The sequence below is a fragment of the Falco peregrinus genome, chromosome 2 (assembly GCF_023634155.1).
Source record: "Falco peregrinus isolate bFalPer1 chromosome 2, bFalPer1.pri, whole genome shotgun sequence".
Lineage (NCBI taxonomy): Eukaryota > Metazoa > Chordata > Aves > Falconiformes > Falconidae > Falco > Falco peregrinus.
Window position 1 is genome coordinate 26,518,543 of NC_073722.1, and position 27,563 is coordinate 26,546,105.

At 45.6% G+C, this 27,563-nt stretch overlaps 1 protein-coding gene across 2 annotated transcripts; it reads left to right on the top strand.

Moving 5' to 3' along the window:
• The first annotated feature begins 895 nt into the window (after positions 1-895).
• On the top strand, positions 896-24,496 carry BMP3 (bone morphogenetic protein 3). Of its 2 annotated transcripts, XM_055797662.1 has the most exons (4): positions 896-1,466; positions 12,068-12,978; positions 20,913-21,134; positions 21,249-24,496. In XM_055797662.1, exons 1-3 carry the CDS (start codon positions 1,094-1,096, stop codon positions 21,102-21,104), a joined length of 1,476 nt encoding a protein of 491 aa, XP_055653637.1. In that variant the 5' UTR covers positions 896-1,093; the 3' UTR covers positions 21,105-21,134; positions 21,249-24,496. The 2 variants fall into 2 exon arrangements, with proteins under 2 accessions (XP_055653637.1, XP_055653636.1); XM_055797661.1 differs by having other exon boundaries at positions 20,913-24,496.
• The last annotated feature ends 3,067 nt before the right edge of the window (positions 24,497-27,563 follow it).

Consider the following 27,563-nt stretch of genomic DNA (forward strand, 5'->3'; position numbering starts at 1 on the left):
CCTGCTGTAGTGGAGGAGTCCTGACGCACAGGATTCCCCATGCAGCTCACAGAAGGGTTACGTGCCTGAGAGGGTCTGTCCTCCTTGGACGTGGGCATGGTGCACGTCCCTTCCCGTGGGCTCCAGGCTGCTAGGGACACCTGCCAGCCCTGGCCGGCTTGGAGGGTGACAGAGGAGGAAGCGGAGTGCACCGAGGATGGCCGGCCCTCAGGAGAGGTGAGCTGAGCCCCATCGCAGCCCAGTTAGCATCCCTTCCACCCGCCTGACATGCACGGTGCTCTGAGTTCAGCCAAGGCTTAAAATTTTCGAGGGGAGAAGGCAAGAGTGTGGTTTGACTCGCGATTTTTGTTTTACTGCAACCATGTTACTATACTGCCTTTGGAAGAGGCTGACTGGAGGTGGGAAGGGGGACATCCCGCCACCCTATTCCTTGGCTGCCCCCAGGGCCGCATGCGGTGCCAGTGATTGACTTTCCAGAGTCAAGGCTCCCTCTGTCTCTGCGTTTGTGCTCGCTTTCCTTTGGGTGGAGGTTTCCCCTTCGCTTTGCCTCTTGCTAGCAGCCGGGGCCGCAGGAGCAGGCGGCGCGATTGGCTGCGGCTCGCACGGATCAGCCCCGGCGCGCGCCGCGGCTCGCACTCGCTCGCACGCGCACATCCGCGCACACGCCCCGCGGAGACTCGGCCGGGCTGCGGCCGCACGGGCCGGGCGGGAGCGAGCATCCAGCTGCGGGGGAGCAGCACCTCCACCTCTCGCCAAAAAACAACCTGCGCAGCAAGGGCGATAAACACCTTCGCTGCCAGCGCCGGGAAGGACGGGCGGTTTACGCCGCGGCGCTTTCCTCCACCCCACTTTGTTCTTTTTTAATTTTCTTCTTTTTTCCTTTTTCCCCCTTCCTCCTCCGCCCCTCTTCAAAAAACCAGACGAGACCGCGTCCGCGATTTTTAGCGCAGCCCCGTCCGCACCCGTCGCCGCCGGGGGTAGCATCTGGCCGAAACAAACTTCGTTGGGGGTCCGGGTCTCGCCTGCCTTGCTGGCCGGGGCAGCCAGGACGAGGGGGACCCCGGAGCCCGCCCAGCCGGGTCGGAGGGGCGGGATGGCGGCATCCACCCGCTGGGTGCTGTGCCTGTGCCTGGGCTGGGGCTGCCTCTGCCTGGCGCTGGGGGACGCGCTGAAGGCTCGCTGCGGCGGGCTGCGGCGGCGGGCAGCCCCGGCCGCTGTGCGGGGAGGCCGGGCGAGGGCGGCGGCAGGTGACTACAGCCCGGGGCAGCGGCCGGGGCAGGAGGAGCGGCGGCGGCCGCCGGAGCGCCCGCGGCCGGGGGACAAGGTCTCGGAGCACATGCTGCGGCTCTACGACCAGTACAGCGGGGGGCGGGCGGCGGCGCCGCGGCCCCAGGACCCGCCGGGGCAGCCCGGGCTGCACCTCCGCCGCGGCAACACGGTGCGCGGCTTCCGCCCGCTGCCGGCAGGTGAGTCCCAGGGCGCGGCGGGGGTGGGCGGCGGTGGGCCCCGCCGCGGGGCCCCGGAGAGATGCCCGCATCGCCGCGGCTCCGTTGCGAGGGCGGCGCGGAGGGGGCGGGAGCCGCCCCCGGCCGGCAGCGGGGCCGGGGCTGCCCGCCGGAGCCCCCCGACGCGGCTGCCCCTGCCCCGGTCGCTCCCCCGGGGCTGGCGGATCCCGGCTGCGGGCGCGCCGAGCGGAGCCGGGACAGGGCGCTGGGCTGGGGGACCGCGGCCGCCCCGCGGGCTGGGCTCACCCGGCCGCCCGAGCGGCTCGCTGTGGGGTACCGCTGTGCAGGCAAATGGGCTTCGGTTCTGCAAAACCGAAGGGAACGGTCCGGTCGTACCCCTGTGAGCGGTGCCCAGCCTGCCTCGTTGAGCTGCGTGTCCGTTCGAGTGCCCAGGGACCTTGCTGTAGGGAAGAAGATGAGAGGAGGCTTAGAAAAGTAACGCTTCCTGCAGCAACCGTCGTGCGTTTTGGGATAGAATGTTTATGTTGTCTCCCATGTAACAATTACTGGCTTATCTCTTCAACTCTGTATGCAGCGTCTCTGCCGTATGGTATCTGAGTACCATATGAGGGAAGTAGAGTAATTGACGTATCCCCTCTGGAGTCTCCTTTTAATGGTGTTTTGCATGTGTAGCTTCTGTTGAAACCAAGGGCTGATTTGCATGCGAGAAAGCAATAACATGGCTTGGCGATCCTTTAGACTGTCTACAGAGTACACAGATTCTGACACCTTGGTGACAGTACTCGCAGTTAGGGGCAGTGGCAAATGAGTTTAGTTGAAGCATAATCTGTGCTTGGTAAATATTGCATGTCAGCGTCTTAGGCGGTGGCACTTGGATCTCCCCGTGATTACAGGCTGGCATGCACAGGTACCTTTATGAAAATGTAAAGTCGTTTTTCATTAAGGGCAGGGGAGGGGAGCATATATTTCACATGGCAGCATCCCAAAAGAACTGCGTCCTAGCAGGAAGGGAAGATGGCACTGTCTTGGTGCTCTATCACCCAATCCCACTGTTCTGCTTTTTGTGCATCTTATCTCTGCAAGGGCTAAGTGGAAATGCCAGAATCCCTTGCAACCCTTGCCTGCATATGCTTTCCAAATCCACTGCATCCCAAAAACTTGCTGTTTGTATGACAGCTGTCATGCTGTACATTGCAGCCTGATTTGCCAGTCTCTTTGTTTTTCATTTTGCTGGTGGACTGACCCAGCGGCTTTTTCACGGACAAACATCTTTCAGTAAAACTGAGTGTTGTCTGGGAGTTTCAGCAGCCTGCATTGATTACTTCCCTCTCCCAGAAAACTGAGCGCTGGGTGCCTGACTTTCCTTAGGTTTCTTTGCGAGTCATTACTTCTGATGATTCAAAGGCAACAATGTCTATTACAGGATAGCTCTGCACAGAGATCAAATACTGTGAATAATAGGATGGCTTTGGTGTCTTAGGATTCAGCCCTACAAATGTTCTCCATCATGTGTTACTGCAAGTATTTCTGTCCACGAGAGAGGCTTTAGAGGCTGGAGGCGTAAATACCCTGGTTTTGGAGAATGGAGAGCTGGTACTCCCCAGTTACTGCTCCTACAGAGGAACTCTCTTGCCTTTTAAACATGATTGTTTTTTTGCAATATGAAGTCTAATGTATGTTGCTTTGTTCTGAAATAAGCAGTTCCTCACTGAAAGCGGGGAAGCTATAATAAAAAAAAAAAAGCCGCGTGTGTGTGTATAACCTCAGCAGAGTGATATTTGCTCCTTTAAGGGTATCTGATTCAAGGTATTTATTGTTCTAAACCTAAGAGGCCTTTGGTTGAAATCTCATCTCTGTGGTCTTTCTGATTATATTTATACTCTCACTTGACATTGGGTGGCAGCAGTCCTATAAACACACTATTCACTAATCCCTTTCCTCCTCCTGCAATACTTTCCAAGTGCCAAAGCAATAAATTGGAAGTGGTTATAGGGTTTTTGATGCTTGTGTAGGTATTCATGCAAAATATTGAACCAGTTAGCTGTTGTCTTTCTCTCACCATAGGCGGCAGTGGCTCATTTTGTATGCTTATGGGTGGCAGAAAAGTGCATTTCCAGAAAACCCTTAGATAAAATGTTCTTTGGGGTGGGGGTAGGGGGAAGTGAAAAGGCTTTTTCTGCTTTGCAAAAAGGCTTTTTCTGATTTCTGACTTCTTCCTTGTGCCCAACTGCCTGCCCAGCCCTGCAATGGAAACGGCGCATCCACAGTATTTCCCTTTCAAGTAGTTTGCTTCCGGATCCTCTGCTCTGACTGTTGAACTCTTTGGATGCAAATTTCAGACTCCCACAGGCTTTCCCTTATCCCTAATGTGGCTGCATCAGTTAAATTAATAAATTACGTTGTCACTACTCCTTCAGTGCATTTTACCATCCCTGCTGCCAGCCCCTTCAGGAGACAGCTTTTTGTCTATGATGAGCAGAACTTCCCTACGTGTCTGCCCATTTCTCCTGCATCTACAGGAAGAGGCCTTGAAGGACATCTCTAATGATTTCATTTGCAGTTTGACCATATATTTTGCAATTTAACCATATATTTTCCTGTTTCTTTTCTGCAACACAACTCTCAAATGTGGCTGTGAAACCTTTCTGTTCTTGCTTTTCCCCTGGAGGGCTTCTGGCTCTTCTGCGGCACACAACAAAGGCCTTTTCCAGACCTCCTAGGTAAGCCACCAGACAAATTTTTGAGCCCCTTTAAGACAGAGTGCTGTGTGATGAGACCAAGAACTGCTAGGATTTGTTGAAACTCATCCCTGTTTCTAGTCCAAGAAAACTGGTGTTGCATGTGGCAGCTGCGGTCTTGCAATGGACAGCCAACAAGAAAGAACTAAGACATGATTAATCAAAAGAAGTGTCCTAACAACTGTTAGATGCAAGTTTCTCTTTCCGTGTCTCAGTCCTCCAAGGGGATAGGATGAGGGCTTCAGCCCTGCGCACGCACCTCTGAAGTTTCCATCCTACACTTCCCTGAAATTTCTTGTGCACCAGATTTCACAATTAGGCTGAATTATATGTGGCTTTTTGTTTGCACTGGGGGTTCTGGCCTTTGATTTTGATGAATGTTCATGTGATCTTCTGTTTGGGCAAAATTCTTGTCTGTCAATCTTGCTAAATTATTTCAAAACATAATTGTTCAGTTTGCATCATTCAAAAAAGGAACCTTTGATGCCCACGACAAAGCTGAAAGAAACTGCAGGCCCAAAATCTGTCACGAGTGAAGTAAGGATGTACATCATTCACAGTATATCTAGTTATATTCCAGCACTGTCCTCTCTCATTGACTTAAATGCTCTAATTTATTCCTATAAATAGAAATATTTGAGTCAAGGGACGTTCAGCCCGTGATTTCTGTGGCAGCTGTGTCATTGTGGGACGTTTCTGGCATGATGCTAGCAGCCCTTAGCTTGCTTAGCCCAGGCCTCACAGTGAGCTCTACTTCAGGAAAAATACTAAGACAGAGCCTTTTCCGGTTCTTTATCTGCAGGTACCATAACAGTGCGTGGTTTTCCTTCCATCCCTTGTGACTCTACAAAGACAGCTAGGAAGAAGGTCAGACAATACGTGAGTTAAGAGCTGAACGCTTTGGCAATTCTGGCAAATGTACTGTTAAACTATAGTCAAGTCTGTGGATCAGTTTCTGCTCACGACTGTTTTCCTCCCGCCAGTTAGCACAACTGCTGAATGACCAGACCTTCACCTGATACAAATCTGCTTACCTTCAGTGCTCCCCATAGAGGTGTGCTCATCTACAACTTCAGAGGCTCAGGACCTGGCGGAAAGATAGAGCATGCAATAAATAAATGAGAGTGGAGAGATAAAAGCCTCAAACGCAAGAGTTTCAGTTTGCTTTTGAAAGTACTTTTGATCATAGCATCGCTAAAGGAACGTCTTGCAAATGAGTCATTTAAAAAACTCGACTTTAATTGGAGGGTCCCTCTAATGATGTTGTAGTAAAGTTATACAGTCAGAAATTACTTTAAACTCTTTTTTATTGACTGAATTTCAAGCAATTTTAGGCATTACACCTGCCCCTAGGCCAATTCTTGTGGTTTAAGAACTATGTTCTCCTCCTTTTCAAAACGCCTTACTTTCCTTTGTTGTGGTATGAAATGCCCACGCAAACAGAGGAAACCAAGTACTGCATGGGGAAACCGGCTAGTCACCAGCCACCGTCAGTCTGCAAAAACCAGTAGGGGCCAAATTCTAGCCTCTTTGAGCTCTAGTAACATTAAGGGTCTTCTATAATGAGAGCTTTAAAAACATGCAAGCAGGAGATGGTGAGAGTTGGGGGGGGTTGTTTGTTTGGTTTTGGGTTTTTTTGCTGTACCCCTATAAAGAAAATGCAAGCAGCAGCAGAAGCATCCTGGTAGTTTTCAGGCAGAGGGAACTTGAAAGGTGTTGAGCTATGGTTTGGGCAGGCTGGGCCCAAATCTGCAAACCTTCTCTAAGGCTGGGCTATGGAAGCCATGACAATAAAGTTTTACAATGGAAACACCAATACATTCTTAACTGTGCACTGGCACAAGGACACAACTTTAATATCTCATTGAAATGATGACTCATGGTGACTATATAACTAAATAGTCCTCATTATTGCATCCTTTTTCACCCTTGGGCTAGATTTGGCAGTCCATAAGAATGTCACTGCATCCTCTATAAAGGTACGCACACCACATGTTAACAGACTTGTTCCACCTTATTGATGCCTGGAAATGCCCCTCGTAACATGAATCTGTTCAGGCCACTGATGTCAGTCTCCACAGACCTACTGCTTTTTCTTAAAATGTCTCTTTAATGCCAGCAGCAGGCAATCCATATGGCTGTGGGTTATTGCAGGAAGGTGAGGAAGCATGGGCCGTGCCTCTGAAGACTCGGTGGGTTCAAGTACCTCCACCGTAGTGCTACAAGCTGGGTTGAGCTCTCAGTAAGCTGGCATCTCTCATACCCAGAACAGCAAGTGGTGTCACACCCTGACTTGGCGTCTGGGTGACCACCTGTGTGATAAAGACGTTTCTGCTTGAGGCTTGGAGAGACTGTACCTCCCCTCTCCTCACACCCCTGAGAGCTCAGCTGTCACTTGTGCAGGAGACTGGGGAAGTGACACTGTCCCAGTACAAGCTTTGCTGTGGTGCTACTGGTGTCTGGGTTTCGTTTGAGCAAGGGAAGAGTGCACAGACGAATAACGACTTCCATATGCGCTGAGGAGGCCAATAAATCTGTAGCCTATCCGTTTAACTGCATGTGCCTTCCAAATCGTATCCTACACGAATACAAATGACAAGATGTTTTCCTTGTCAAGTACCTTTCTGCCTAACTCGTGGCTGCCGCTCCAAAGCTCTATGCTGTAGAAGTGAGTGATACCAACAGTGCAATGATGCTATGTCTTACCTACTGCAGTTCAAAAGAGCTCTGTCATGCAGAGCTTGATCTTGAAAATTCCTCATCAGGCTGGCAGCAACATACAGTGATTCCTTGAAGGGCAGCAGAGATTGCTGTTAAAATCTGGCCTCAGAGTATCTGGAAGGTAGCAGTGTATTCCTTGCATGTAGCTCTGTTGCACTTATTTTTCATTTGCTTGTTTCCTCTTAAATCTTCTTGTCCTTATGCACTTCGTTGCTGAGAAGTCTTCTGCACTTCATATCTTGTACTGCAAAAGAGCAAAGCTGAGCTAGCAGAACTCATTCTCAGAGAGGAAGAACTGAAAGACTTAGCACAAGTAGTGGTGCTTGGATAGAAATCACAGAATTGGGAGGCATATCAAGTGAGCCAGGGAAGTTACTGCTGCTGAAATAATACTGAGTTGCCACTGAATTGCATTGTATACCACTGCAGACAAAGGCGAGGTTTACCAACTACAGCTGCTCAGAGATCGTGGGCAGAATCTTGCCAGGCAGTAAGGTGGTGGACCCGACTGCGAGTTTGCTGCAGCAGCTGCCTGTGGCGCAGAGACACCCCGGGCTCATAAGATCTTCCCAGCACTGCTGTATCCTAAGAGCCAGCCCAGGCAGAGGGGGACCTTCTGTCCAGCATCCCTCTGAAAGGTCATGTTTTGGCATTGGATCATTGCCTGTGTCTGCAACAGACTTTTTCTTGTCTAGGCAGCTAGTGCAGAGAAAGTTGCTGCAAAGCTGCTGTTTTCACCGGTTTTGTTCAATACTGAAAACATAAGGAAAAAAGCTTTTGTGATGCTGTGATCTTCTAGGGCATAGGTTTCTGGGCCTGTGTTTGACTTTCTTTCACCTGTGAAGATGACTTGATGCTTCTAGACCAATAGAGGGCTTTGTTGCAAGAGGATCTTGTTGCCTTTGAGACTTTAAAGGTCTTGTCATAGAGGGAAAACTGGCCAGAGGCCTTAGCTGTGCTTAGTCATTCTGCCTCTTTCTGCTGGCTGCTGAGCAGGTGTTGGTGGACTTCACCCTGTGGTTTGGCCCTCTCCTGCCCTGCATTTAACACCGAGCCATTGATGGCTGCATTCTACGAAACACCATTTACTGAGCAAGGTATTAGAATTAAAGCCCTACTTGGATTTGGCTTGGGGTTTTGTTTGGGTATTTTTGGGATTAGCGAAGGGAGAAATCAGTCAGTCAAATTTATATGAGAGGAATTACCAGTGTAAGTCATTCTAAAGACTAGAGGAATTACCAGCATAAGTCATTCTAAAGACTAAAGCCTCAGCTCACACCAGTAAGTAAACTTCAGGTGACAGTAGAGAAAGCTGGATGAGGCTTGTGGAAAGCTTCCCACATCACAGTGAAGTTTTTGTTAGGTGCTCCTTGACACCTCCTGACACTGGTGAAAAGTTTAAACTATGCTCCTGTCCTCAGCTAATAGTTTAAACTACATTATTGTGGGGGCAGATTTTCAGTAGTTTCTGTCCTCTGGGTTTAAGGAGGAAGTTTCATTTAAGCGAAATGAAATTTTCCTGAGGAAAGGGTGCATTTGTAGGTATTCTAAAGCTGAGGTATTCTAAAGCTGAATCTTCCTCAATGTCTGCTATTTTTAAGGGCAATGACTGGCCTGGAGAATGCTCATTTCTGTGCGTTGCTCACACCTGAGAGTCAGGTTTTGCCATCACACGACGGATGTATTCGACACTGTTCCTAAGTGGTGACAGAAACCTGAGTCACATGGTTGGGTTTTCCTGAGCCAGAAGCCAGTGAATCTGTAGGTATCTGTTCTGGCTACTAGTAATTAGTTTCAAGATGATGTTGCAGACTAATACAGAAAGTCTTGGAGTCATTTGAGCGCAGAGATCATTCAGTGAGAAAATAGCACCACCTGCTGTGAGTACCCATCTTGGGGGTACAGTTACATGCTGAGAGGGGCCTCTTGGGTTTTGCTTTTAATCAAAACTATGTATTCCTCCTGTGTCTGTTTCACGCCATCTAGGGTTTCTTTACAAATAAAAGCAGCTTGGTTTGTGTTCTGCTGCAATATGCCAATTTAGAACAGGAAGTATTTGTTAAGTGGAATTCTTACTAAAAATTAAAATGAACACTTGCCATTCAACATACAACAGTGATTCAGATAATAACTTCTTTAATGGGTGCTTATGAGACATCGTAAATCCTGGTTCCTAAGACTGATGTACTTCGTGCTCTGCCAAATTACATATTAACCGTATTATATTCGCGATCGCAAACCAAGCAGAGGTCGGGTCCTCGTGTGTGCTTAGTACAAATGTAATAAACAGCTGGTTTTGGCTTGAGCAATTAAAAGTAGGATTGAATTCAGAGAAAATCTAGTTCCCCAGGCATAACTAATAGCTAGAAACTGGTTGGGTTTGGTATGTCAGTTTTCAGCTATTGGGAACTTACCTGTGTGATCCACCATCAGGCTGGGCTGAATGTGTAAACAAGGGTGTCTTCCATAAAGGACTTGGCCTTCCCCGCCCCATTTCACTGAGAAAATGTTGTATGTTGTTTTCTCCGTAACTGCATGAGGAAGTGCATGTGATACACTAAAAAAGCAGGAATTAGTTTCACTGGGAAGAAGAACCCTTCTCCCCAATGTATCAGTTAAAATATTGATGAGAAAAAAAATGTTTAGAAGAAGAGGCCATTTAGATTGTTGGGGTGGGAATGAGGGGGAGGAGGGAGAATACAGTCTTTTGCTGGACTTACCTGAATGGCATTAGCAGTTGGGATATTGCAGGCTGGAAGCACAGAATGTCACCCAGAACACATTGCTGACACAATCTTTGAAAGATCAGTACCAGAAATTATGTTTTCACTTGCTTGGGCAGGGGACTTGGTACAGTATTTTGAGGGTAGAAGCAGAGAGGCTCTTATTCCTAGTCCGTGAGCACCTCTATGCTTGTCATTGCTTCAAATTAAAAAAAAAAAAATAGCAAAGCTCTTACAAAATTCTGTGAACTATGAATTCTCTTCACCCTCCAGAGAGGGTTTTGACCTGCCATGATGTCAAAGAAGCATTTAACTCCGTGTTCCTTTGTTTTCCTAATGTGTTGGGTTGTTTCTAGCCCTTTGGGGGGGCTGCAGACCATACCTTTGCTTTACTATGTTTGACTTTTCCATACAGCCTGGGTTTATAGCTCTCAACAGTACCTTCACATTTAGGCCTGTATTTCTTTCACTCTGAAAGGGCAGATGTAGCTGCAGTCCAAGCAGAAAGTTTTAAAATAAAAATTAAACTTATGCCCAAGCCTTTCTGTTGCATCCTTTTAATTAAAGTAGCCGGCCATCTGTTTTCACAGATCAGCCTGTGGTAGGAGTGCATCTTTGGGTTTGTGCAAGATGCCTGTGGTTAGGTTGACTTCTCTGATTTCACAGCTGTGGAAACCCTGCTGTCCCCTGCATCCCTCCTGATGATACAGTAACATCCCAACCATGAGGAAGGTTTATCCTTGGCTTGTTACCCTCTGCGCCAGGCAAGTGGGTGCGTTTTGCCACTGCCACTGCCCCCCAAATCCAAGACATTGTGGGCTGGCTGTCTTTTGGTTATTGGGTTTGCTCAAGTACTGTCCACCTACCTTCAGCTATGCTAGTAAATACTTTCTAACTCTGACTGGCATGAAAATTGATGAAGTGTCGTAGATGGAATGAATAAATTTACCCAGTATAATTGAAGCAGTCCTGGGTCTAATTATTCTAGAGGGAGTCTTCAGTCACGATTAGCATCTGGCTTAGCCAAAAAGCTGTCAGACCAGCTTGTGTGTCTTTAGCTTTTTATAAATGGTGAGTCATCTCTTTCTCCAGAGCTGACATCCAAGCCCTAAAAATGTTTAAACAGTGATTCTGCCCTGGTATTTCTTCTCCCCGCATCTTCAGAGGCGAGACGCATTCCTTCTTTGTATGCGAGGCTGTTGTCAGTAACTTTATGCTTCCTTCTGTGCTTGACTCTAACCTTGCTGTTGCAAAGGGCTCTGGGTCATGAAGACCCAGTTGTGCATGCAGAGAACACTGACCACTTGAGGGGCCCTAAGTTGGTCTTACTGTAATGGAGGAATGGTTAATACCGAGAGGAAACATCCTTTGTAGCACAGGATTTGGATTTATCTTCTCATTTAGCTGTTGAAATACGTAGTGCTTTCTGTGTTTCCTTACCTGTTTTGCATCCTGATATACACACATAGCTGTACCAAATGTTACCTGGGTTTGAGTCCCTCTTTAAGAGTATCTTTGAAATCTTTAGAAGCTAAGAATAGGTGCCATCCAGGCCTTGAAGTCTGTTGTAGGTGAGGCGTGGATCACAGTGGAAGGTGTAAAGGAACCAGCTAGGCTTTTTTTTTTTTTTTGCCTTTTTTTTTTTTTTTTTTTGGCTTGGAGATGGGAGCTTAAGTGACTTATGTGGCAGTACAACTCCAAAACCTGTGCCATACTGAGAATTGTGCTCTGTTTGAATCCAGGCTTTTCCTCCTCCTCACTGCCACATTAAGCCTCTACTAGTATGGAAGCAAATCTTTTCTTTCCAGCGAGGCTGTGACTCAACAGGATAATGGAAGTTTACAGACAGTCCAGTGCCTAGCAAAGCCAGTGTGAGCCTTTCTCCAGCTTCAGCTTGGTCTGGACTGAGGCACGATTCAGTGCCATTCATGTCCCATTGATGTCCCAGCTGTCTTTGATACAGAAAGATGATTCTTCACTCAGGACAGAGCAGCCATAGTCACCTAAGTGCATTTTGAGAGGGAGGGGTTTGGCAATGTTGCAGAAAAATGAAAACAAAAGAGCAAAAGCTTATTATGGCATTGCTCAGATTTCTGCATGAGAAAGTCCTTAGTGTGTCTGTTACTGAGCTGTGTTCCTGTGACCTAGTTTGTTTCCTGAAGTCAGAGGAGCAATATTAAATGTGTGAGTATTTCTGGATGGAGATAGGTATTACAAGGAAACCAGATCAAAGGGGTGTGATTTACGGCCATCGTTTTACTAGCTTGGTTATTTTTCTGAATAGTGGCCTAAACCCATTCCCACAGCACTGTGTGAAAATTTCCCATGAACTTAATGTATACCCTAGAAAGCAATGGGCTCAGTCCTTTCTCTATATAATTTTGAAATGTCTATATTCTTATCTAAGTATTTCTTCTAGGGAGCTCTGAAAGCCAGGAGATGTACGTTTTTAACTTGACATCGCTCACTGAGTCTGAAAACATCTTGTCAGCTTCGGTGTATTACTATATTGGTGACCTGCTGCACGCTAAGCGGAACTGTTCCCAGTCTGAAGGCTGTTCTCATCACAGACACAGGAGACCTGAAAATCAGATACATCTTTCAGTTTGGACCTTTTCTTCTGTAGGGAACCGGACTCGGAGCCTGGGACGCTTCCCAATAAATGTCTCTGCTGCTTACCAGGATGTCCTTTCCTGGCAGTGGAAGGATATCACTCAACTCCTGCATGAAGCAAAACAAAGCAACAAACTCCTGATCGGTGTCAGGATGGATCTGACCCACCATCAGCCCTGGGAAAGGGCACCTTCTCACTATGAACCCTACATTCTGGTTTATGCCAATGATTCTGCTATTTCAGAGCCAGAGAATGTTGTCTCTAGTTTGCAAGGACACCATCATCCTCTGGCAAGGGTTTTTCCCAGGCCAGAAAACCACGTGAAGAGCAGCCTTAGGAGGTGGCGGCGAAAACGCTCTGCAAACATCCTGTTGCCATTGCAGAATAATGAGCTTCCAGGAGCTGAGTACCAGTACAATGAGGATGAGAGATGGGAAGACAGAAAGCCCTACAAAACCTTCCAGCCGCGGTTAGCAGAGAGGGCAAAGAGTAAGAAAAAGCAGAGGAAGAATCATCACCAGAAGAGCCAGACTCTCCAGTTCGATGAGCAAACACTGAAGAAGGCAAGGAGGAAGCAGTGGAATGAGCCAAGGTATTGCACCCGGCGCTATCTCAAGGTGGATTTTGCAGACATCGGCTGGAGCGAGTGGATTATTTCCCCTAAATCCTTCGATGCCTATTACTGCTCGGGGGAATGCCAGTTTCCAATTCCAAAGGTACAGTCTATTGATTCTTTTGCACTGTCTATTACTGTAAACTATGCATTTTCTCTCCTGTGTCAGTAAAAGGCAGCTGGTTACCTCTTACATGTTCAGATCTAGTAAATAAGTGATATCTTTGTCTCGTGCTGCAAGGGGTGGTGGTTGGACAGCTAGTAAAAAGACAGGCTTGTAAAGGTAATTAAAAAAAAATTAGTCGCTTTTTTGTCCAGAACCCAATTGCCATAAAACATTTCCTGAATAGTGCTTATGATGTGTGAACTTGTTATTAACCTGTCTAATAAACATAATACGAGCCAGATCCAGAAAAGTGCTTATTAGACAGTAGTCATTATGCCTCAAAGGAGTCTTTGCTGCCAGACCCATGCTGGTGTTGGTCAGCATGGCACACTCCAGGAAAAATGTGTGCCTCATGAGCTATGACTGTCACGATGACATAGAGACTCTGTGGAGCTATGGGAGTGGTTGGGAAGCTCTAAGTGTAAGCAAGAGTCAAACTTCTATGACAGACCAAGTGGATCCAAAAGCAATGGATTCCAGCCCACTGACTTTTGAAATACTGTCTGGATTGTGTGAGATGGTTGCATGCAGATAGCGAGAAAGGGTGATGTGCTTTGAGGCCTGTGACTTTGGTGGATGAATTCAGCTCTTTGAAAGCAAATGCCCGCTGTCATTATTAGCAGCATGGACCTCCCCTGGAGTCTACTGAAACCTGAAAGTAGGATGCAGTATTTGAGACTGGCTTGAAATGAGGGGTACGCAGAAATAATGCCTATGGGACATGTCAGTAAAGGTGGGGCTTTTGGTTCCACCATAACCTCACATTCAGGAAACTTTATTTCTGCCTCAGCAAAACTTTAGCAGTCAGTTCTGAAATTTATGTGGCGTTTTGGTGGCTTAAGGACCCAAGGGAGTCACCCTTTGAAAATTACAAGTGGGGAAATGTACTGAAGGGGATGGAGCCCAGAGGAAGCAAGCTGAGGAAGGCAGGAGTCTCTCTTTGAAAGAGAGTCTTACCTGACTACCTCCAACTGCAATGGCAGGCTTTCAGGTTTCGGATCAAAGGAGAAAATGAAAGGGAACAGGAAGAGATACCTGTCATTCCTGACCATTCACATTACCCTTGAATGCATCACATTGAGCCTTTTACTTTATTGTTGATGGGAACCGTGCTCTGTCAAACCAGTAACTTGGTATGCAGGTTAGAAATTCTAAAAGCGCCGGACCTGGACTTCTTCCGTTCTAGCTTTAAGGACATGTAAATTACAAAAATGATTGCTGTAACCCTCTGCTTAAGACTGGGTGTTGTACAATTGCTTGGAGGGGGGAATTACAGATCTAATATTATAACAACCCTTTAGGGAAAAATACAGTTGCCACTTTCGAACAGTTGGCATGCACAGAATCTACGTCACCACAGTTCCCTAAAATCATACAACCTGCTATCCTAGAGGAGCAGTGGAGGGTGGAACGGAGTGGAGACACCGCGGCCAGGCTCTGCTGTACTCCCTGCAGGACTGGGAATGTGACGGTACCGTACAGCCAATAAGCTGAATAGCGGCTGCAAAATATATGAGAAGATGTCTGTTGCTGGGCCAACAACTGTGGCAAAGACCAAGCAAGAGGCTCATTATCTGCGAGAGATGGTCAGGAACTAGGCTCCTTTAGCACTTCAAAGAAAAGATAAGCTTTCTAACAAGGACATACTAAATGCTAAAAGAAAGCAAACTGCTGAAGAGATAAAACTCAAGGATGCTAGGGTAAAATAATTGTGGTAGTGGGAGATCGGACCTCCTACTCAAATGACCCCCCCAAAGAGAGTGAATCCCCTGCTCAGGGAGCATGCACAGTAAATTTAAAATGAACTGTACCTTTAAATGAAAGCAAGAGAATTTTACACCAATCATAATAAAGGAATGTAAGACTAGAGTCACTGAAGCTCTACCTGAGAGTAAGAAGAGTATAAAAAGTGAACGAATGAGGGGACAAGTGGGGAAAACACCACTGAGAACAAGTGAAGGGAAGACGCCACCAAGACTGACTTCTGGGACCAGCCGACAGGCTGAGCCTTGCTTCTCCCCGACTTGGGACGCCTTGGGTGAGACTTAAACTAAGTCCTTCTTTGGGAAGCTTAGAAATATCTCTAGAGAGTTACTTTTTAATATTTGTAGCCAGGCTGTATTGTTGTAACTTTTCCACGCATTTTAGACTTTACAATATTTTACTTGCACGTGCCTTTTTGCAAACAGTCACTATCACTGGCAATCCAAAGAACTTGTCTATCTGTTGCTAATAAAACTGCGCTGTTAAGTAGCTGGTCATCAACAGTTTCTCATTGAACACAACCGTACCCTAAGGTGCAGCCGTGCTAGTTCATGAGCATGACTGGACTGGCAGTGCAGACTGCTATCAGTGTATCCAGACCCGTGGTAGTTTAATATACATGTTAAACGTGACTGGACTGATAGCGGTAAATTTGACATCACCTAGAATTTAACCCTAGCTGCACCCAACCTCTCACCTCAGTGACAGAGTTGGAAGGCGTTGGGTGGGTGTGTGTGTTTCCTGCTAAATTACCCCATTCTCCTTTAATGCGACACTGGGTTAGCATTTCTGTTTGCAGCTTTAGTTATAAAAACCTTATCCTGACCATAAAAGAGCATTGCTCTGATTCTTGTTTAGGAGAAAATGAAACTTAAACCAGAAGAGTTAAAAGTACTTTGGTTCAAAGGAATGAAGGAATGCAAAAAAAAAAAAAAAAGTGTCTCCAGCTCAGCTGGTCATGGCCCCTGAAATATTCTTCACTTAAAATAAGACACCTGCTACGGGCTACCATCAGCATTAGAAATGAAACAAAGCAAAGAGTCAAGTACATGTTGGACATTCAATGCTACTGGAAGACCATTTCAGTCAAGTTCCTGGTATTTCTGATGATCAGAGCAGTGGGGCAGCATAGCAGCTTCTAAGAAAGTCTTGATAGTGTCTTATAAGTCCAGAAATGTTTAGGTTCACATTTCCTAAGGTTATCAGGTCTGGCTTTCTTGGCTCTCAAAGTAGGTGATAGTTGAGGTGCTGATGAACTCCCAGGATCTAGCACTTGCTAGAGAGTAACAGTTTCAACCCAGTGGCTAGAGATGTTGTGTTTGTGGGTTTTTTTTTACATTTGGTAGGCATGCAAAATACGTTTCTACTTTCTGAGGCAGAAAAGCTCTCTTTTAATAGTCAACAGGTAGCATATATTTCAGGGTTAGCCAGTGCCTGATGCAGAGACTGGGAAGAACCCTCCTTTGCCTGTAGCTCCTACAGTCTGGATTGAAACTCAGATTGCTCAATAATGTGCATGCTCAAGAAAAAAGATGTTCTCAAAAAAACTTTTGGATGTGGTGTTTTTAGAAGCCCTTGTTACTGATCTCTCCTTGCTCCGAGTGAAATCTAATCCTGCTGAGAGCTGATAGGAAATGAATTTAAGACAGAAGTCTCTCGTTAAGAGTCGAGGTCAGACTTTGAGAAGACAGATTTTCCAGCAGCAGAAAGCGTAATGTATATTCATGGAGATAAACTCTCAGAAACGAAAAGTAATGATAAAGAAGCACTGTAATAAGAAGGTTCCTATTCCTCACACAGAGCCTTTGTTAGCACCTGCAACTGGAAATTCCCTAACATGCTCCATAAACTCAGGGCTTAGTTCCCAGAGTAACTTCAAACCTGTGGAAAGAAATACAGTGAGCCATACAAATGCTTCTGCAAGTAAAACGTCCCAAGATTAATTCAGTACCAGTAGTTCCAAAGAGGCAAAACAAAGTTTAAACTTATGTTTGACACTCCAGAGCATCACAGAGAGGTACAAACAGTGCACACAGTGGTTAACAGGTATTGCTTGGGTGAAAGAGGAGTTCCAGCTTTGCCTGCAAGTTGTTCATCTTTGGGTAATTCGCTTGAGGTATTACACTCTGCATCAGAAGATTTTCAGATGTGTGCAGCCAAATTTTTTTCTGCCAAATTCAGGTTCTAATTTCCTGTGGATAGTAGCATCGGCCTCTGAGATGTTGTAGTTTAACTCCATCTCCTCTGATAAGTAGACTTGCAGTATGGCCTACTGTTCTCACAGTAATTGAGTCTAGCAGTCCCACAGGAGTGTTATTTCTCCTCCTCTTCACCCCTCTGCCAGTACGTGCTATCAGAAGTGATCCCTGCCCTGGAAAAAGCTTATAATAGAAAAAAGGTGAGAAATAAACAGGAGAGATGGGTATGCAAATAAAGGACAGAATGTAAATGACTGCGTTGACATGAAGAAGAAGGTCTGAGTGCCATGAACTAAGCCTGTAGTGCAGGCCTGTGAGGCCGTAACCAGGATGCTGGTTTTCTTCTACAAATTCCTGCTGAAAGGTGTAATCTGAACTTTCTGTGTGAAACTCTTCTTAACTCGGTTGGGTGAAGAATTACAGCAGCAGTGCATTATAGTTCTTCAGTCACTGCAAAGCTGAATATTTGCTGCCATGTACTGCAGAGTGAGCTAATTTGTTAAGAGAGCAGGTTACTGAAACACATTGTGTGTGGTTCCCTGACAGCAATTGGTAGATTTCTGTCCATGCTGGAATCCAAATTGTTCCTTTTATGCACTTTTTAAATCACGGAAACGAAAACGACCTTGTTTTCCAAAGCAAGTGAAAAGCTAAATTACATAAAAAGGGGAAGTGAGCATCTTCCAGACCCGTGTCTTACTCTTGAGCCATGTGTTATATCTGGTGCTACTAATAAGACGGTGTTTGCAAAATGACACTCTTAACTGTCAGGCAATAACAAACTAATCTGTACCTATGGGTATATAATGTTCCCTTGCTGAGGGCAAGCTCCTAAACTTGATGACCTGTTCGGTAATTATGAACAGATGTGCCTCTTCCCCCTCCTCCCCTTTCCACTCAAATTTTCTGGCCTTGCCCTTTCCCTGATTTCAGTTAGGCCCTTTGACTGCTATGTGTTGGGCTTGTGTAATGCCACAGAGTGTACAGGCCAGGCAGACCCTCTCCCAGGTCAGGAATGAAAGCTTGTAACAGACATCTTTTGCCCTGCTCATAATACATCCCTAATGAAATTCAACGGGGCAGCAAGTCTCCCAAGGATGTGTGCAGCTTAGCAGGTGCAGCTTGAGCCACAGCTGGACTCATTCACAAATTTGGCAGTTTGGAGTCAGCTCAGCACTTTTTCCTCCCACCACTCCTCTGGCCCTCCCCTGCTTTTCCCCTCCTAAAAGAAAGTCTCTGCCTGCTTTTCGTGACCACGTGCTGGACAGAGTGTAGGTGGCCCGCAGGCAGCAGCCTAACTCACCCTCCTCGGTCAGGGCGTTACACCAGTTCAGTACTCCAAGGGGGATTTCAGCTTTCTGAGAAGTGCATGCCTTTGGATTTTACTTTGATCACAGTTAAATTCCCACTGGCAGAAGCAGAGTTAACGCCAAGGCTGTTTGTCCTCAAGAGCATGCCTTAAGGGCCAGGGGCAGTGTATCCAAGACAGACTTCAAGTCAGTACGGAGAATTTTCTGTATTGTACAATACCTATATCAAAGGTACAAAATACAAGAGATATTTCTTGTAGCATACAGTGACTGAATGTATCTGAGCTATTCCAACCAACAACCAAGGCAATGCTTGAAATTGGTTCTGTGCAATTTAGTGTTTTAGTGGTATGGATTCCATATCTGAAGGGGAAGGGTTTCTAATGAGACCTTAACACAGCATATGTGGAGGCCTGTTTTTAATTCCACTGCTACTGGCAGTGGGAAATCGGATCTCGATAGATGTTCTACCTTTTGATGTCTGATCAGCAGGCTCAGGAGGTCTGTTTGGCTCCCATTTCTTTCCTGTGGAGAGTGCTGCACTACGGCTGAGTAAGGAGACAAGCCTGGATGCTACCGGAGCCTTCACTTCCTTTTGCAGACAGCAATGATACAGAAATCTGCGTTGTGTGCTAATCTAAGACATTTTTGTCTCACTATCAACTACTGCTGAGGAGTATAGATACTCTTGAATTCAAAACAAGCACACAGAAATGTCTGTCTTGAAATCAGCTACCTAGATGGAGAGTAATATCTTTGTAACCGTGCTGGGAAAGTCTACGACCATTATGAGGGTGATGTGACAAGCTTTGCATTTGTATTTTAAACACAATATCACCACAGCCCTGCATCTCATTCATCTGATGAGCTATGATAGTAAACAAACAGCAACAGGGGAAAAAGGTTAAGCTCTGTGTAATGTCTGCATTTAGCAAGGGATGTGTAGGATTGGCACCATTTGTTGCTCAGCCTTCCTGCAGACAAAATAAGTTCCTCGTGAAAAGAAGAAAAACATTCAAATTATGTCTGACATGTACATAAAGAAGAGACGAACGCTCCCCAGTGAATCCTGTTCACTTCTGTGTCAAATGGTTGCAGTTCTCTTTTGAGATCAGTTTCAACAATATGATACAGAAAAAGTCCATTCTGATCCATTTCTGTCAGAATTCAGGGAACAGCTGTCTCCATGAGAAGGAAGGAAAATACAGCTGGCATTAGCTGTAAGCTATGCTACCGTCAGTAGGGACAAGTTAGACATCGTGTGTATTGCCAGCAGAATTGGAAGCAGTTGCTCTTAAATGTACTAACATGCTACACAAACAATACACTGAACTGGAATCTCACAGTTATTCCTGTGCTTTTTGCATGCAAGGTCATTAAGACTTTCACCTTGGGTAGGTGAACCCTTAAGACTCATTTTTCCCCAAACAAATTGCTTGTCACAGCAGTTTGGCCCAAGTGATCTTGTTCTTTCTATTTCTCGGTGGCACCTGACTGAGCATATTGTACTGTGTGATTCCCGGGTTCTATGTATTAAAAGAGCTCTAATATGCATTGTTAAAATTTCACTCTTACAAAATCAAAAGTCTCTGGCTAAAACCTGCATCTTGTGTGTTTTTCTTGCTCACCCATCTTCATACAGATGCTTGGATTTGGAATGGTTTGAGGGTTAAGAGGTAAAGCTTAGTATTTTTCATTTCTATGAATATATTCATTATTATTTTTATGAGGGTATTAATGTATTCTGGTTTTGTGAAGAAATACAGTTATCTCACTGGTCAGATTTGCTTTTTGTTCATATCCAACCAAAGTGTGATCCTATTTACGTGGGTATAAATCCAGGAAACTTTGTCCTTTGGAGAAAAATGTCACCTTAATATGAGGAACAACTGACACAGGATTTGGAGGGTCAGTTACTGGCAATGTCACTGAAGGTGTATACTACAAACAAGAAGTGATTTGGCATGGAAGAACAAGCAAAACAACCTAACCGTACACGAGAACAAACTGTAACAGTTAGCATCGTGGCATAAAGTACTTGAATTCTCTCATCTGCATGCGTTTTACCCCCTTTTGTTTTTCCTAGCATTCCACCAGCCAGACTTCCCAGCCTACAAATTACATTTCTTTCACTTCCCTAATGACTTGGCCTGCTAGCACACTGACTGCCTCCCTCCCAGCTGAATAAGTTTCGGGACTAAATCGCAGCCCACATGTAACTTAATTCTCTCAGAAGAGACTACCTTGACCTATAGGTACACCTTGCTGCAAGGTCCACTGGCCTGGGCATTTTCCTGGGAAGGCACATCCCAGGGAGAGTCCAAGCCCCTGCCCCCAGAAAGATGCTTGAGCTGAAAGTGGTGGAGCAACATTTGCATCCAGTGGTCAAAAGAACCAGGCCAGATTTGCATTCCCTGCTGCTGGTTCAGAACAGCTATGGTGACAACCGGAAATGGTTGTGTAGAAGACAGATTAGCTGTCCCCACAGGCGTGGGCTCTCCACAGGGCCCTTCTTCGAGGAACCCGTTTTGTTCTAGAATATCTGGGTCCATTCTAACATGGGTGCAGTTACATTTTCTGCTGTATCTTTCTCTTGCAGGCCTTGAAGCCATCCAACCATGCCACCATCCAGAGCATAGTGAGAGCCGTCGGGGTCATCCCAGGCATTCCCGAGCCTTGCTGCGTTCCTGACAAAATGTCTTCTCTTAGTATCTTATTCTTTGACGAAAATAAAAACGTGGTTCTTAAGGTGTACCCCAACATGACAGTGGAATCCTGTGCGTGCAGATAACATCTCAGGAGACCCTTTTGAAATGCTGAGGTAATCACTTGCTGTTTGGGGCAGGGGTGGGGGGGAGGTGTTTCATCATACCTACTTGTTTGCACTGCCAATGCATTTCCTTTGGACAATAAACAAACCAACAAATTTAAACAGATCCAAACAGTGAGGATGGAAATGGAATGGAAACCAAATAGCATTTCCAAGGAAGGAGAATACAAACTTCGTTCATCTCTGAATTTGACGGAGACACAAGTTTTGGCAGTGGGGACTGACTGTTTCTGTCGAAATTGAGAGATGAAAGAGGAATTTGCAGAAGACTCTTCAAGATTTTTGAGACTGCCAGAAGGACATACTGATTTATTTTTGTGCAAGATTCTGGAAGCAGCAGTAGCTGTTAATTTTTATCTCCGTTCTTATGGTGACTGATGGGGAAGGAGATTAGAAATGTACTATTCTTCATGTTAAAACTAAGCTTTCTGCCTTAGGTTATTGAGTAGTGCAGCAAGGAAGAAAAACAAATCTGACATCCTAAGAGCCTTTGACAATCCAACTTACACATCTATCTTCTTGGTAGGACATGTCACCGATAGCCTGTGTGTATTCATTTTCATTGACATAGGGTTCATAATTCAGCTTATTAGATGTCAGTATCCTTGGTTGGAAGAACACAGAACACATTGCTGTGTGCATAATTGCAGTACCTCAGAAATGAAGAGTTTTCTCTCAGTGCCACTGTAGAAACGCAGCAGGCCAAGGGTATGAAAGTATCACACTCAGTGAAGCAGCTGAGTGACTTGTTCTCAACACAATTCTAGAACATAGTTGCAAATAATCTGTGAGTAAATCATGGTAGTTGATTCCTAAACTGAAATTATTTGGTGCATAATTCTTATCTGTAGGCATTCACTATAACTATGTGATCAAAACTGCCTCTGGTTGGTGAGTTTTGATTGTTAAATTAATCAGATAGTAGATTTCCCCTCCTTATCTCAGTTCACATTCCTGAAAATGAAATTTGTTGTACCTATGCTGTCAGTTTAAGATGTCTTTTAAAAATTCATTTGAGAAACTACAAGCAGGAAAGAAAACATCCAATCAATCTCAGGCACAGCTGCAAAAAGGTTTTGTGCTGTGGAGTAAATGTTCACAGAAGTACTTTAGACAGAACCCTGGTGCCATTTCCAGCAGCACAATATGTAGAGGGTGATGCTTTTTGAAGCACTTTTGGCTGACAGGAGCGATGTTTTAGTTTGCGCTAAGAGTAAAGGTCAAACAGCCTTTTCCGTAAGTTACCTCTGTAACTGACTCTCTGAAATAGTGTAGTTAAAGAGCAGATATTCATAGGGAATAAATTAATTCCCCATCATCAAGAGAGTTAAATTCTCTACTCTGGAGTCAGCAATTCCTTAGCATATTGAAGGTGACGACAGTTTTCCTACATAAATGCCTTCTTGCAGCTTCACAGCTATTTGAGGCTAGTTTAAACACTCAGTCATTGACTTTTTTTTGGTCAGTGGTGCCATCGTGACCCCTCAGGAGGGATGGGGGGGGTTATCCTGCTGCAAATGAGGCTGCTGCCTCAGAGAAGGGCAGTCAGTCCCCCAGGAAAATTCTGGGGGAATGGGGACCCTATAAAGTGAGGAATCGCTGAGCCCCAGCCTCCCACTTGGTGGGCTGAATTGGGAGTGGCTGGCTCTTGGGCAGAAGGATGGGCCTGAGCCAAACACAGCTCAGTTTGTGAACAGTGTCCATCACAAGCAGTGCCAGGAACGGGGCTCCTCAGAGGAGAGTGCAGAGGTCGGATGCACCCTGGCCCACCCCTTGGATGTTAGCAGAGTTACCCAGATCAGAATAGGATGTCGGCAGCCCAGCTTCCCAACTTTTGCACTGCAGAACAGAGGCACTAACTAAATACAGGTGTTTTGCTGGCACAGCAGTCTGGGCAGCCATGCTCTGAGTCGCTCCCTGGGACTGAAGCCGGGTTTGAGGCTACAGGCAATGCTTTCCAGTGCTGTAATGAGACAGCCTGGAAGTGGCCTTAAATGCATCACCTGAAAACAAACATGAATATGTTATGCTTGGCTTTCACTGGGATACAGGCAGACTTTTTCATGAACCATATCGTGTAGAATAGGTACAGTCTTCCACGTAAAATGTGATCTGCCTCTTCCAACTCTAAGCTAAGAGTGTTCTCTTCGATTAGCCACGTAGAAGTGAGACATTTTATGCCCACGACTTGTTTTGCATTTGTATCTGTAAATGAAACTTTCTACATAAACCCATGTCTTGCATCAGTAATGTATTAATCACACAGGCAATTATTTCTGTATATATTGTATTAGTAGGGACCTCAAAATAATTTCCAATTCATGTTATTAATCACCATTTTAATCTCAGATCAGCACAGGGGGCTTTTCCCACTGTTCTGTTTTTTTAAATACTATTTATTGATAAATGGCTCTGCTTCCCATCTACTTACATAGTATCTGATGCCTGCACATTAATTTTTATGCCTGGCTCAGAAGATGGGCAGGAGAATGTCTTGAGCTGGGCAAGCTCGCTCTTCAGATAGGCTCTTCTGGGAGCAAAGTCCCCAGTGAGGAGCAGACTGTGAGGAGGCAGCTGCAGAGAGCTCTTGAAAATCCCGCTCCTGGAGGCTGAATAGGGAATCTCACGGTAAGTGTGCAAAATAGAGAGTGCAAAATAAAACTTGCAATGTGGTACCTTGGCCCAGGAGAATTGCCCACTAGAACTAATGATCCTGTTCCGCTGAACAGGGTCACAAGGCAGGCTCTTCTTTTTTCCTTTGTCTGGGGGCCCTGAACTTGCAAGGAGCAGAGCGCCTTTCATGAGGTGCTGAGCAGCCCTGGGGTTGCAAATGACTGTGCTCCGCCACAGGGCTGGCCCAAAAGCTTTGTGCACTGGTATCTGTGGAGAGGCTCAGCAGTGTGCGGGAGACTGACATTTTGTTTAGCAACCCATTTCTCCTTGTAAAAACAGACCTTTTAAATGTTTCTGTTGAAAGGTTAATCTTTGTACAGACAATGTCAATTTAAAAAAATAAAAATTACCCCCGGAAAAGAAAAGTTATTTTGTATATGAAAAGAAACTTTTACAAATGCTTTTAATTTATTTTATATCTGTGGCCATCTTGTTCTCTTAATGGTTCCTTCTTTATCTCAGTGCTCTTTAGACAGTACAGTTTTCTCTATTGTTTCAAAGGTGAAATGCTAGAACTGTAGTCAGGCTTGCAAGGACAGATCACGGCCACACTGTGAAGGGCATGTTTCACTACTGATGTATAAGCTTGCCTAATTTGTATTTTTTTTCCCTTCAGTAATGGAAATTTTCACAAGGAACTCTGGAGAAAATATAAAATAAAATCACTTTTTACATGAAAATCCATTTTTTTTCCTGTGTGGTACTCAGATCTTTCCAAGACCATAAAAGTTCTTGCTGCTTTCTGTGTGCATGTTCTCTGGAAATGCATCCATCTCGAGTGGTTGTTTGCAAAGGCCATTCAAACAGAGATCATCTTTACAGAGCAAAGTACAGAGTGGTGAGGGAGTGGGTGCTATGGATTCAGTTAAAGGTTAGCTAGTATGACAGTTAAGAAGCTGCTGAGGTTACCAGGCCTGATTGAAGGCCCAGAGGTGTCGGTGGGCAGGTACCTGCCCTCCAGGTATGGCATGACTTGCCCCAGCAAGAGCTCTCCTGCTTGAAATAATGTCTTGCCTCTCATTACAAGAGTGTGGTGAGAGCGGGGACCCTGACTCCGAGGGATTTTTGGGTGCCTCTGACTGCTTGATTGTTCCCTGCCAGCCCAACCCAGCAGGTAACTTTGCGTTGGGGTCTCAGAGTAATATCCTGCCCTCTTGCCTGGAGGTAGCCTGGGTTCCCAAGCCACAGGGATATAACGGGTCAAGGAAGGCAGGTCACAGCTGCACATGATTATGGATGGATGGGCAGGAGAGCCTGTCTTGGGCATGACGATACCGTACATCCTTCCCCGCTTTCTCAACCCCCATGTTGCACTTAAAGAAAGGTGCCTGGCACTTTAAGGATCATAACTTACAGATGCATTTTCTTCTGCAGCTCAGGGAGCTGCTCCAGGCTTACCTCATGTTTTGATCACTGCTGCTGAGAGGGATGTTAGTTATTAACAGAGAGGTGCTTACAGCCCCTGGTAAACCTGAACTCCATCATTGCACAGAACAACAGGAAAGCACAGTGGGGTGCGAAAGCACCCAAGCAGGGGTTGCTTGCTGGTAAATCCTTCACAAATCAAACCTTCTGTACCAAACCACTAACCCCCTCCTTCTGAGCAAGGCTCAGGATTTTATATGCTTATTTTGAAGAGGAACAATCTTCTCCCAGAAAGCTGGAATTTAGATCTTACCTCACGCAAGGAGGTCACACGTGTGTTTCAGAGGATGTGGAGAAACAGGGCTTTGATGTACAAAGCTTGCACACACACAAAAAAAGCCCAACACATTTTTTCTTGCCCTGTGGAATTTTCATGAGGTCTTTCTGAAGAGATGCTTCCCTCTTTTCAGCTTCCTATTTCACTTTGAGGTTCCCTTCCTGCAACACAGACCAGAGAATCCTGTTCTTATATATGAGCCTTTTTAGCAAGCCCCAAGTTATCCAGATTTCCAAGGAATTTAAAAAACCATAGCAAACAAAGAGCTGAATCTAATTTAGAATCTTATTTTTTAAAAAAAAGCTTTTCCCAATGTCAAATTTTTATCATTAATTTCACATCTTCGAGTCTGCTCTCTGCGCAGCCTCCTCCTTGCTTTCCACCTGTGGGAGGAATTGCCTCATTGTACTCATGCTGCATCCTACCTCTTTAGCACTGCCTCCCCTCTCTCCCTAAAACTCTACCATGCACAAAATATGTTAATTGTAACATGGTGCAAATCCATTTTCCTTGGTCTTCTGCTTCAACACATCTTACGCACTTAAGGAGCATCACATCCGTAGGAACCATTTATCCAAGCACCGATGTGCAACCACTTCAGTGGTGAGAAACAAAACTGGGAAATGATGTTTGGTAACAGGCATATTAAGGCATGCACATCTGTCTGTATCTCTTGATTTACTCCTGCTTATTCATCCATAGATCAAAAAGAAGTCAATCAGAAATGCTCAAACCTGTCACAGGAGGCAAAATAATTTACTGCAATGTTCAAGCACAGGGAACTCAAGAGATACAGAGCACCAGCCTTGTGCTGCCTTGCAAAAAATGGGTAGGGAGGGTGAGTTTAGGGCCGTGCACTACACTACAGCCTAGAAGGCTGCCTTTAATTGTCTCTTCTTTCCCACACTTTCTGCATAATCTCGAGGAACTCAAACTGTTAAACTGTCAGGGGTGTCTAAACCCAAAGCTACATAACAGCTCTCCAGATGGCCTTCAACAATCAGCAAGGGGCTTAAGTCTCTTGGGACTTCAGCTCCCATTTGGTCGTGTAGCGATAAAACAACTTCTCGCTGCTTCACTGCAAGGTCCTAGGGACCACAGCAGGGGAAAGCTGTGTCTGTCTGGAGAGAAGTGGTTGCATAGTGTGAAGAGAAAGACATCTCACCTGCTTTTCATTGCAAGTGAGACCATTCAAATCCTGAGCTACCTCTGGATGTTGTTGGCAGTTTATGGACAGAGAAGCCCATCCATTTCCTTTCCAGGACAAAGACCTGACCTTAGTCTTGAAAGCCAGGGACTAACCTGGCATAAAGGGAGGCAATGTTTTCTCCTGCTGCCCCAATAACTGGGCAAAAATCATGGAGTGGAGGTGTACCTGAAACCCAGTTCCATTTCAGCCACTGCAGTGCACAGTGGCCCATCTGCTCCGTGCTGCTTCCCCCACTCAAGAGTAAGTTGCCAGGACCCTGCCAGCCTCTCCAGCAGGAGAGCAGCTCTTAGCGTGAGGAGAGAGACAGACCCTGTGGGACAGAGAAACACCCCATCCACATCTGGCTGAGTCCAACCTGCCCACAATCCCAGAGAGTCTCCATGTGTCAGGATGGCTGTTTCCTCTCATTCAATACAAAAAACTTACAGGCTTACACATTATAACATCCGCACCCCTTTATGTAGGAATTCAAACCTTTGGGGCACTGAGGTTACTTCTTCCCCTTTTTATTGGCAGATGATTCTGATTTACAAGTGATTCAGGCAAATTTATACCATGCTGATTGTCACTAGTTTGCACGCAATTTTTAAAAGAAATATTACTAGCCTCAACAATTCAGCTACTTTCAGATTACTCAGTCCTCAATGAGCCCCATAGAAGAGAAATTTGCTGTGCAAAGTTATCTTTGTCTCTTTCACCTATGTCATGGTTTAACCCCAGCCTGCAACCAAGGAGTGCCACGCAGCTGCTCACTCACTCCTCTGCCACAAGAGATGGGGAGGAGAATCCAGGAAAAGGTAAAACTCAAGGGCTGAGATAAGAACAGTTTAATAAT